Source organism: Silurus aristotelis (genome assembly GCF_946808225.1).
Source record: "Silurus aristotelis genome assembly, chromosome: 4".
NCBI lineage: Eukaryota > Metazoa > Chordata > Actinopteri > Siluriformes > Siluridae > Silurus > Silurus aristotelis.
Genome location: NC_139577.1, coordinates 28,478,779 through 28,490,952, shown reverse-complemented (window position 1 = coordinate 28,490,952; position 12,174 = coordinate 28,478,779). Strand labels below are relative to the sequence as shown.

Sequence of the window (12,174 nt, the reverse complement as noted above, 5' to 3'; positions counted from 1 at the left end):
TCCACTGCACTCTGCAAAATACTATTACAAATGATTGGCCCACCACACTATTAACATTAATGCATAATATAAGAGCATCGTTTTGGTGAGTTCATGTGTCAAATTCGCCTCAAATTTATTTTAAACTTTCTTTATTATGGTTCTGATTGTTCATTTATTGATTCATTCATTTTCTCCCGCTTATCCGTAATTCGGGTCGCGGGGGCAGCAGTCTGAAAAGGGCCCCGCCTTCAACTGCTGCCCATCCTCACAGCACCGTCCCTTACGGTCCCTCCTACAGGTGGTGAGCCCACGGGAAGGCGGCCCCACGTCACTCCTACGTCACGGACCTTGATATTTCCCTAGTAAGGGACCCCCGGAGCATAGAGGGTTAAGGGCCTTGCTCAAGGGTCCAAGAGTGGCAGCTTGGCGATACCGGGGCTTGAACCCCAGACCTTCCGATCGACAACCCAGCGCCTTAACCACTGGAGCCACCACTCCCCCTAATTGTTCTGATTGTTCTGATTGTGTTATGTGATTTTAACTGTTTATGTATTTTCTTCTAATTGTTCTAATAACTATAAATCCTTTGGTTTATTCCTGACATTTTTAAGACAATCTGTTGAGATTTATGTATTTAATTATTTATTTGGTTACCTCATGCTATAATCAATAGTGGCTCCCTGGTCAGCATAACCGCTTTGACAAATGTCATATCAAGCCCTTCATGAAGCTTCTATAGACTTACAAATGTCATGGTGAAGTGCGTAACATTTTATGAGCAAACGGGATACACTTTATATTAGGTCACACCAGAGAACTTACCCTGTTATGCATTATTACATACGGTTACCATTAACACATCAAAGCATTGCGTTATAACGTGTGAATTTAACACACTCATTAAGTAAAACTAGATACTGCGGTGAGACTATAAGAACAAACTTGCAATAGCAATAAAAGCACTTTGATAATGTCTTTATGACAGTCTAATCTAGCCTTGGTTCTTGAATGTGTTACCAGTAGTTTGCCAGTTGATGTAAAATCTTTGTATTTACATTCATGAAGATGTCTTTTGATTGTAGACTTTTATAATGGTGTACACACAAGATCTTCCACCCTAACCCATATCATCATAGAGCTCATTTTGTGCATCATGTCATGATGGAACAAGTTTAGTTCTCCTAGTTTAAAATTTAGCTCAAGTCTAGGAGTTGGCAGACAAACGTTACATACAAGACTTTTCCAGCCATGTGTCCAAATACTTTTGCACATATATTGTATGTAACGTTTGTCTGCTGTATTTATGCCATACCGATTTTTCCCTCTGGACTTGAGCTGAATTTCAATGACATTTACTCTATGTTCTGTATATGTTGCTATGAAAACTTCTAATTAATATTATACATATGTCGAAGAGATTTTTTTCCTCATGCGCTTGTTCTTTATGCACGCGATGCATATGTGTGCGTTATGAATCCGTCATCTAACCTTTGTTCACTTGATAGAAAACCTTATATTGGAGACTTATTAAGAACGGACAGTGTTGATTTGGACAGAATCCCGCTCCACATGCACAGCAGTGCAAACAGAGGCTGCGGCAGCAGCAGGTGGAAAATGTTCACAGTAAATCAGCATGTGCACCGAGCACGAGTAAGAGCTATAAATAAACAGTAAGTGAGGATCCAGAGGATGGGCTCTTTACATAAAAAAAAAAGAAAAGAAAATGGCAGAGATGACTGCATAAAGGAAACGTATGATGCTAACCTTTGGCTTGGCACCTTATCCCGATTACGCTGTTGGTTAGGGCGTAGAGAGCTGCAAAACAAACGGCCAACAAAAAATGGAGGGGATGGGAGGGGAGGGAAAGGGAGGGGAATATAAGCTGAAAACATGACATGGGAGCCATGCCGTGAAGGACATGCGTTTTTAACAGCACATTATACAAGATGAGAAAATTGCACACAAACACTCACAGGCACTCACACATACATACACACGGTTTCTCACATTTCATTTGGTGCAAGAGCAAGAATGTCAGGTACGCAGTGCAGCGAGAGAACAGCTTCATTATGGGATTAAAAAGGGTGTTTGAGCCTTGATAACCCAAGCACCTCATTAAAATGTACAAATCCTGCCACGCACAAATATATCGAGCCAAGAAACGTAAGCACATTCTGTTCGGCCTGAGATTAAAAATATTGAAGTACAACAGAGAAACCCAAATCGGTGCCAGAAACACAATAAGTCTACATCGAGCCAGCACCGAGATAAGCAATGTCTCCTAGTGATTTATCGTTTATTAAGCTTTTGGTTTAAATAACGGCATTAGGTTTTCAGCACAGTATGTTTCCACATAATATGGCACTTAAATGAGGCGATACAAAAAAAAAAAAAAAAAACACACACACACTCAAGCATGCACGATGTGTTTCTATGGGAAATCGTTAAATATTCTCTGACTGTACTTATACAGTGCTTCACAAATACCGGGTTGCAAAATTGGGATCCAGTGACCAATAGGGACCCATGAAGCATAATCAAAGTGTCTCCACATTTCGAATTTTGTTAAAGTCATTAAAATTACGACAGACTATTATTAAAACTATTATAATTATTGAGCGACTTCATACTTTACTGGCCACTTACATTGTCGCATTTAATCCAAACCGTAATCGTTCGAAAACTATAAATAATGTATATTTGGATGTTCTTAGAATAAAGAATACACTAATAATAATAAAAAGTTGTATAAAATACTTTGAATATACTGTACATATTTAATTGTGCTTCATATTTTATGTAATAAATGTGACACTCAGGGTATGTCAACATTCAGAAAGAAAGCATTCAGAAAAATAAGTAAAATAGCTTTTTTTTCTAAACATTTGCACTATTCAAATTGGCTCTATGGTACATCCTTGGTGTTGAAACCAAGCAGGTTTTTTTTAATAATATCGAAAAAAATTATCTGCCTTATTGGTTCTTTTCTAAACATAATAATTGTTTTTATTAAACATTTTAATACTTTATATAATATATAATATACTGTATGATGACTTTCCAAACTCATGAAACACCTTTTCTCTGCAAACACAATCAGGCTTTGCAGGTCACTCTGTAAAGAGGTTAGGGTAAAATATTGTAGGTATTTTCAAAATTCTTTTGAGAATGCCAGTGTTTTTAAAAATACCCACATTACCACACTATCTTGTATTGGCAAGTGACTTGAAATGGGTAGATTATTGATTAGATATTCTTCTTATTCAAATAGTTTTAAGTTAAAGGTTAGTGTAGTCCAAATACGCTTGTCCAAGATACAAATCTGTTAACTTAAAAAGCACTCGAGTGAAGAGTTGATACATTTCCATTTATATTTGTGGCATTTCATGGATGCCCTTATACAAAGACTTAAAAAAGAGCTTTGAAGTCTATAGCAAAAACTACATTTATTGCATTTGGCAAACCTCCTCATCCAGAGTGACTTACATGTTATATAACTAAGCAACTGAGGGTTATGAGTTTTACTTAAGGACTCAGCAGTGGCAGCTTGGTGATGCAGGGTTTTTAACTCATGACCTTTCTATCCGAAGTCAAACATCCTAACTACCGAGCTACCACTTCCCAAATACATCCTGATACTGGTTCATTAGGACACAGAATAATTTTGTTTTTTTATACTGTGGAATCTGTGCTAAGGATTTGGAGTCTATTCCAGGAACACTAGGTGTGAGGTGGAAATATACTCTGGATGAATGGTGTACCATGAATGCACCCACTCACATTAGGGGCAATTTAGTGTAAGCATTTCACCTAGCTGCATGAAGGATGGCAAGAAAAGTGTTAGGAAAACAAAGAAAACCAAACAGAACAACAAATTATCTATAAATTCCACAAAAAGACTTGCAACTATGAACAGTTGATAAACTCAACAATGTCCATCACTGTTAAGGTTATCAACCCTAATGTCCTATAATGAATGGACTTACACCATCACCCAGAAAACATATTCTTTTTTGATTCTAGTTCCTCACATGGTTTTGTTTTCACTTTATCTCAGGGAGTTTTGCCCTCACCACTTTCTCACTCATCATGGTTCTTTAAAAGCTGCTTTGTGACAGTGTTCTTTATCATACAAAAAAATGAACTGATCCGAATACGGAGAGAACAAGCAAAACTCCAAACAGTCAGTAACTCAAGCTCAGGACCAAACCAGTGACATGTACGGTGGCAACTCTCTTCATGCAATCAATAATCTGTCACATGGTATTGCATGTAGGGTTGGAAACTTTCCATAGGAATTAATGGGAATATACATTTTATTGTCAAAGTATTCACTCACCCTTCCAAATTATTGAATTCAGGTGTTCCAATCACTTCCATAGTTACATAACATCAAGCACCTTTGTGAAAGAATTGGTCGCTCACAGGAGCTCAGTGAACTCCAGCGTGATAGGATGCCACCTGTGCAAGTCCAGTTGTGAGATTTCCTCGCTATTAAATAATCCACAGTCAATTGTTAGTGGTATCATAACATAAAGTGGAAGTGATTGGGAACGACAGTAACTCAGCCACAAAGTGTTAGACCATGTAAAATGTAAAATAGACACATAGTGCACAGAGGTCATCAACTTTCTGCAGAGTCAATAGCTACAGACCTCCACGCTTCGTGTAGCCTTCAGATTAGCTCAAGAACAGTGTGTAGAGAGGTTCATGGAATGGGTTTCCATTGTCAAGCAGCTGCATCCAAGCCTTACATCACCAAGTGCAATGTAAAGCATCGGATGCAGTGGTGTAAAACACACCGCTGCTGGACTCTAGAGCAGTGGAGACCCGTTCTCTGGAGTGACGAATCACGCTTCACTGACTGGCAATTAAATGGACGAATCTAAGTTTTTTTTAGGTTGCCAGGAGAAGGGTACTTGTCTGACTGCATTGTGCCAAGTGTAAAGTTTGATGGAGGGGGGATTATAATGTGGGCTTGTTTTTTAGGAGTTGGGTTTCGGTCCCTTAGTTCCAGTGACAATTCGGCCCGTTCCTGTTCCTACATGAATGCGCACCAGTGTACAAAACAAGGCCCATAAAGACATGGATGAGTGAGTTAAGTGTGAAAGAACCTGGCTGGCCTGCACTGAGTTCTGACCTTAACCTGATAGAACACCTTTGGGATAAATTAGAGCGGAGACTGCAATCCAGGTCTTCTCGTCCAACATCAGCGTCTGACCTCACAGATGCGCTACTGGAAGAATGGTCAGAAATTCCCATGAACACACTCCTAAATCCTGTGGAAAGCCTTCCCAGAAGAGTTGAAGCTGTTCTAGCTGCAAATAGCCAACATCATATTAAACCCTATGGATTAAGAATCGGGTGTTACTCAAATTCATTTGCTTATAAAGGCAGATGAGCGAATGCTTTTTGCATTATAGTGTATATTAACAGGAGATAATGGAAATAAACTGGAAAATGTACAAAATTGCAGGATAAAATTGGTTAAAACAAACAGATCAAATGCAATTTTAGTTAAAACTCTACCCTGCACATTCATCAATCACATGTACACAGCACACTTACTGCAGGGGTACTGAGGCCACACCCCCTACATGCACTGTGCATTCATCCATAACACAACACATCATTACTTGAATCCTGCACACAAAATAATGCAAAAATATGTCCATCTTGGCGAGTATTTACATAAATTATATAAATATTACATAAGCTACTGTGCAACAAAATTATACTAACAATTAAATCGAAGTCAAAAATGTCATTTTTTAAATCTTTATTATTTAGCTTTATGCACATTAGCTTAAGGCCAAACAAAAAGTTTATATTTATGTTTGTATATGATAAGGTTTATATATATTTTTTTTAATTTTGAATTAATTCCCATAAATTCCTTGTAAGTTTCCAACTCTGCATATTTCCACAATTTCCCATATAAAGTTCCCATGCCAAGTTTCTGGCAAGTTTAAGAAAATGTTCCACCCCTTTGCAACCCTAATCACATGTTCACTTGAGTTTACACACGAGTTTCAAGGTCAAATGTCTTTTTTTCACTCACATCATCTGTCATTTTTCTTTAAGGCGTTTGGCTGCTCTATTATTAGGATATTGATCCTGTATGCTTTCACGCATAAAGTAATTCGCTTTCATTTATGACTATGTGCGCAGCTTTCAGTATATCCACTCAGACGTGTTTGTGTATTATGTTGCCAATTAAAAGTTTAAATCTGATTCGGGCTTCTTTGTAGTCTTATCAGGAACTAAGCAGGCAGAAAGGGCCTTTTCTACAGATTCAAATCCTCCTGGCTTTCAGGATCTGCCAGTGGGATCAAAGCAGTAGAGCGTGTCAGAGAGAGAGTTAATACGAGCTTAATCTTTCCAGCGTAAATCTAATCGCATGTGGAGGGAGAGGGAGAGGGAGAGCGAGAGAGAGAGAGAGAGAGAGAGAGAGAGAGAGAGAGAGAGAGAGAGAGAGAGAGAGAGCGAGAGAGGAATAGAGACAGAGACACAGAGAAAGCAATAGAGAGAAAGAGAGATAAACACAGAGTTATAGAAAGACACAAAGGGTGAGAGCGAAACAGAGACCGAGAGCAACATAAAAAAGACATAAAGAAAGAACAAAGAAAAACACAGAGTGATACAGTATGTATGATACCGACTGAAAGTAATATTGTCACAGTCACTCAAAGACAGATTGAAAGAGAGAGAAAAAAGAGAAAGAATTGTGGAGAAAGCAAGATATAGACATAGAAAGTCAGACGTACATATGCAGAGATGTGGGAGACAAATACAAATAGAGAGAAAGAGATTGTCCAAATTTACAGAGTGCAAGTGGAATTAAACAGTGCAAGTATAGTGCATTTAAGAAATGAACGTATTCGGACTAGATATAAAGATGCGCTGCACACATTTTGACTCCACATTCATCAAACATTAGATCACTTACTGTAAAACACTAACCATACACACCTGGTAACATCTAACAGCACCAAGCTCCATACTGTAAAGCTGATTAGTTATACTGAGGAGATAATTACCCTGAGTTTAAACACCTGCGCGTAATAATTACTCACACTGCTTATACAAGACTATAATATAATTCAGAAAGGTCTAGGAACTATCCACATTTATATATGTTGTTCCCCCCCAAAAAAAGGTTGAAACTGTGCTGTGGGAAATTTAATAAAACATGCTCACAAATTTGCTAGAAGTCAACACGTGAGGTGACACTAATTTCCATATTCACTTACATTTATGGATTTTGGCAGACACCCTTATCCAGAGCGACTTACAACTGAGCAGTTGAGGGTTGAGGGCCTTGCTCAAGGGCCCAGCAGTGGTCATGCTGGGATTTGAACTAGTGATCCTCCAAACCAAAGACTAATGAGCTACCACCTCCCGTAAAACAAATACACGTATGGCACTTGGCAGACGCTTTTATCCAGAATGACTATACCTACCTTTTTTATATAACTAAAGCAGTGGGTGAGGGTTAAGGGCTGGTACTGGGGTTTGAACTCATGACCTTCCGATCAGAAGTTCATGAGCTTAATCACTGGGCCATTACTCAGGAAACAATAGTGGCTAATGGTGACAATCAGTGATTGAGCATTGGGAACAATGGTGATTAGTGATTAGTAATTGGTAATTGAAAATCATGGTGATAAATGATTCGTCATTAGAAATAAATGTTAAATAAAAATAAATAATAAAGACAATCATTAGTTGGTCATTGTAGACATGATGACTTGGTACTAAGTGGTAGACAATGGTGGGCAGAGATTGGATTTTTTTCAACAAAGGTAATCAGTAAGTCAGTGAGTGATCACTGATAGACAATGGTGATCAGTAATTGGTAGACAATGGAGATCAGTGATTGGACATTGAGAATAATGGTGATCAGTGATGTAGCATTAGGAATAAGGATGATCAGTGATTGGTCATTAGGAATAATGGTGACCAGTATTTAGTTGTTGTGGACAATTGTGTCAGCAAAATGTGAAAAAAAGACCTGCTCCTGTTTTAAAAAAGTAATTTCAGCCTTTGTTCCTTAGAGTTCTATTACCTAATTTATTATTTTTATATGTGACTACATGTTTAGTTCCTGTTCCTCTGTTGGATTACAACACCTACAAGAACTACAACCTCCCCAACTTATTAAAATGTCCTGCAAAAATCAACCAAATCTGAAATCAAAATGAACCTTGGGAAATAAGTTTCATCATTTCTAAATATGTCCAAGTATTTCTAGTGAAATGTACATCTATAACGCCAATGCAGAATGCTTGATGAAAGAAAAATTCTCATTCGCACATAATGATCGAAATGTTGTGCGGCGCAGCCAAAATAATCGCTCAATTGTGAAGCCAAATCTGGTGTAAAGATAAATTGAATTTTGACCACTTTTGGTGATTTGAAGCACAAAAATTATACAGAATTGCACATTTTTTGTGCATTTAAGAATGAAAAAAGACAAAAATAATCATACAAAGAGAGACAGAGAGAAAAAGATTACAGATCAGGAGGAGAGAAACAAGAGACAGAACAAAAAAACCCTTCATCAGCTCTGATTATGTTAAGGGTGAAGCTTTGCCCTCCAGAATCCAGATGTTCTGGGATATAAAATACCTCTTTGTATCATCCTGTAGCTACTGAACTGAACAGTGCCAGTATTTGGCTCTGGCTCTCTCCTTGTTTGGGTGTGGTGCACAGAGCAGGCCTGTACGCCAGCTCAATGTGGAGCACTTTCCCCTTCAAGACCTGTCTCCTCTGCCAGGCTTTTATAAGGATCTTCTCCCACTTCACTTCAGGATGTCCCCAGGAGTGTAAGAATGTGACGGATGATGAGAAAAGCTGAAATGCTGCAATCAGGGAAAGACAGAGTTCCTGCTGTCCCTTTCATTCACCCTTATCCTGCTTCTTCTCTCTTCTCCAGCCAGTTTCAATTATTGCCGAGTACGTGACGGGCCTATGATTGCACACTAGCTGTGATTGGGGACACAATAACCTTGAGGTTGAGGTTTTAGGCATGTTCCCCTGGAGAATCCAGAATCTTTTTCAGGAAAGAAAACATTTTCAGGACCCTTGTAAAACAAATATAAACATTTCTACCTGCACTGTAAACAAACCTAAAGAATATTTGCATATTAAGAGAGAAAAATCGTTGTTCTTCATATTAAAAACCTACCTACAGATCCAGTTTTCCTGACGAAATCCGAAGCAAACTATAAGCAAATAATCATTCTTAAAATGCAATACAAGAACTATGCAAAGCATAACAGTATAAAAAACCTGACTACATTTTCTAGGTTCATGAAAAGGTAATATACAAAAAGAAAAATCTGGAACATCCAGTAATAAGGCTTCTGGTTATGACCTTAATATCCGCATGTTTTAAATAGGTTTCTCTGTTAAAAAAAAAAAAAAAACACAAAAATCCCTGGGTTCCTAACAAAATTAAGATTAAAGGTAAGAAATTGCCCTGTGCCTTCTAACAAGGAAATAAATATCTGACTCTGGAAAACATACTATTATAAGCAAATTTAAAATTCATACAAGGTTTCAGAAGTAAAAAAGTTACAAAAAGTTCAGGAACTAAACCCAATGAAATAAAATCCTCTGTCAGCATAAGCTACCTGACATTTTTAAGATTTTAGCCACAGATTTTTTGTTTGTGAGCTCGGCTTCCATTTTTACTATAAGAACCTTTTCAAGAACCTATGATTTTATAAGATTGCTAACACTGGAGGAAAGAGGATTTTAGTTCCTGGGCTGTATAACCAAAGACCTTTCAGCATATTTTCTAATAGAGGAACCTTTTAAAAAAAATATGGATTTTATGTTTTCTTCTACTGAAGCAGACTGGGGATTATTTTTTTGTTATTGGGCTGTAAGTTTGCTCACTTTGCCAGTTCTTTCTAGAACCAGTTTGTAGCTTTTGGAATATAGTTTCAGAGCTTGTTAGTGCCTTTTCAATTCAGATTTGATTCTGTTATAAAAACCTTTTAGTCGTTTTTCCCCAAAAGAGCATTTTCAAAAATAAAGGAAATTAAGGAATCTTTTTTTACAGCAGGAAGACAAGTAACATGACAAAACAGCCAGGAATGTCAACATTTCCCTCAGATCTATTGGCAAATTACTATGAAAACAAATACTGTAATTACACTTAGCATCAACCACAAACTATTTTTTGTTTCACCAACCATACGGAGAAATGTCAGGCTTGGGTTCAGTGGTGTGCAAATGTCCTCTTATAAAGTTTAAATGCCACCGGTCTCAGCCGTTCATGTTGAATCTTTTCATAAACACCACATTTGTGTTGAAAAAGCACCAGAGGAAATGTGAGAGACATGTTCACACTTACTCACTCATTCGCACTCATTCAATACAAAAATCACAGGTATGCCCCCATGCTTCGTTTCATCCCGCTTCATGTGTGATTACGTGACAGGAGGCACATAAACTAAACGAGATAAGAGCGACTTGCGGCTCGGTGCACAGACGTCTCAGACACCATGGGGTTAGGGGGGGGGGGGGCATTAGCCGATTACTTACATCTCCATGAGTTGATTTGTGAGTCAAGCAGCTTTCTTCTTGAGCAAATCCTGATCTATAGTGCTCCCCACAGCAGAAGCAACAGCTGGAATATCATGCGTACAAGCCATGCAGAGAACGCTGTGCATTTGTCAGGCTGCCAGCCACACTCAGCTCGCTAATAATATCCTCGCACGCCTTCCGAACGCAATTACACCAGAGCGCGAGGCTATTTTGATCTCACCATAAGCCTAAATGTTTAGGCTGGGGAAACATGCCTTAAGTTTATTGGATCTGTGCAGAACATGCAGCAGTGGACAAATAAAACATGCTAATGGTGTTAATGCAAGCACTCCTATCTCATCATCTAAATGCTCTGAATGGACTTGATGAACTGAGCGCTTCTGTATGCGAAAAAAATATTTTGTGAGGATGTAAATGGGTGGTTTTTGGGGGGGTTTTTTGGGTAGAAAGAGAGCGCAAGCTCATCACTGTGAGTACAAGAAGAGAGGAGATCATGAGTATCATGGCTCATTGGCCATCTACACTGATTACGCATTCATTTGAAAGGTATTCAGTCTGAAGATCGTTCTTATTAGTGGTGTAGGATCATTCAGGGAACTGTACTCCGGACGATATCCAGGAAATGGAGTGTGTTATATCGCGGCTCGCCCTGGTTTTACATCAATTAACACCTCATTAATTAAAAAAAAGGAAGATTAAGTCACTTGAGCTGGGAAGTGGGCTTCCCTTGCAAAGTGTGTATTTAAATAAGGAATAAAACACAATGGAATGGGAAGTTAGGAAAATAATCAACAAGAGAGTGCCATTTGATTATAATTATATGTCCCAGAGTGCTCTGTTCCTCTTATACCACAGCAAATAGTTGACATAAACTGATGTTTTATCAATTTATAGTATCATTTAATGTTGTGTAACGTCTATAAGACATGTTCCTGTTATCATTTACATTATAGTATCTATAAACATCTGTTTCCTCACCAGCCTCTTGGTCTTTTCTTTTAAAGTTAATAAAGCAAAAACTAGCCTGTCAATGGTACCATTAAGTGCAATGAGATTTTGAAATGGTTTTACCGCTGACAAACCAGTGAAACTGGAGACTCCTTCCGACATGCTAAATACAGTAAACAATACAGTAATCCTTACATAGAGCTGTACTATATCACTATTTACGTGAAACAAAACAGAATATAATCTAGTCGTATAGTATATCGTGATACTATAATATTGGTGAGGTTCAAACTTAAAAAGTAAAACTAATCAGCCTTTTTCTTTTGGCCCATGTAAACGTGGAATAAACAAAAATACTGAAGTATTTTCAAATGTGTGTTAAAATCAGTGCCTGTGTGCTGTACCTGATGTGAGGCACACTCACTTCTGAACCAGTTCTAAAGCATATTGTGTGTTTTTAAGGCAGAGGCATAACCAAAATTTTCATTTACATTTACAGCATTTTGCAGAGGTTCTTATTCAGTGTAACCTACAATTGAGCCGTTAGGTTTAAAGGCCCTTGCTAAAGGTTGGTGGTGCTGGGATTACAACTCACAACCTTAAAACCAAATTTATTTTCGATGTACAAGAAAATATAGAAAACAAAATCATGACTGTTTCCTTGACATGCCTCGTGACAAATTA

General features: G+C 38.0%; 1 protein-coding gene across 7 annotated transcripts in view; it reads right to left on the bottom strand.

Moving 5' to 3' along the window:
• npnta (nephronectin a) overlaps positions 1-12,174 on the bottom strand; it is a 69,372-nt gene that overhangs the window by 45,079 nt on the left and 12,119 nt on the right. For 4 of the 7 annotated variants that reach the window (XM_083538734.1, XM_083538737.1, XM_083538736.1 and 1 more), the window contains exon 3: positions 1,747-1,797. The exons of the other annotated variants lie outside the window; for them this stretch is intronic. In XM_083538734.1, coding sequence (XP_083394860.1) covers positions 1,747-1,797 — 51 coding nt within the window. The remainder of the gene's footprint in view (positions 1-1,746; positions 1,798-12,174) is intronic. 7 annotated transcript variants of the gene reach the window in all.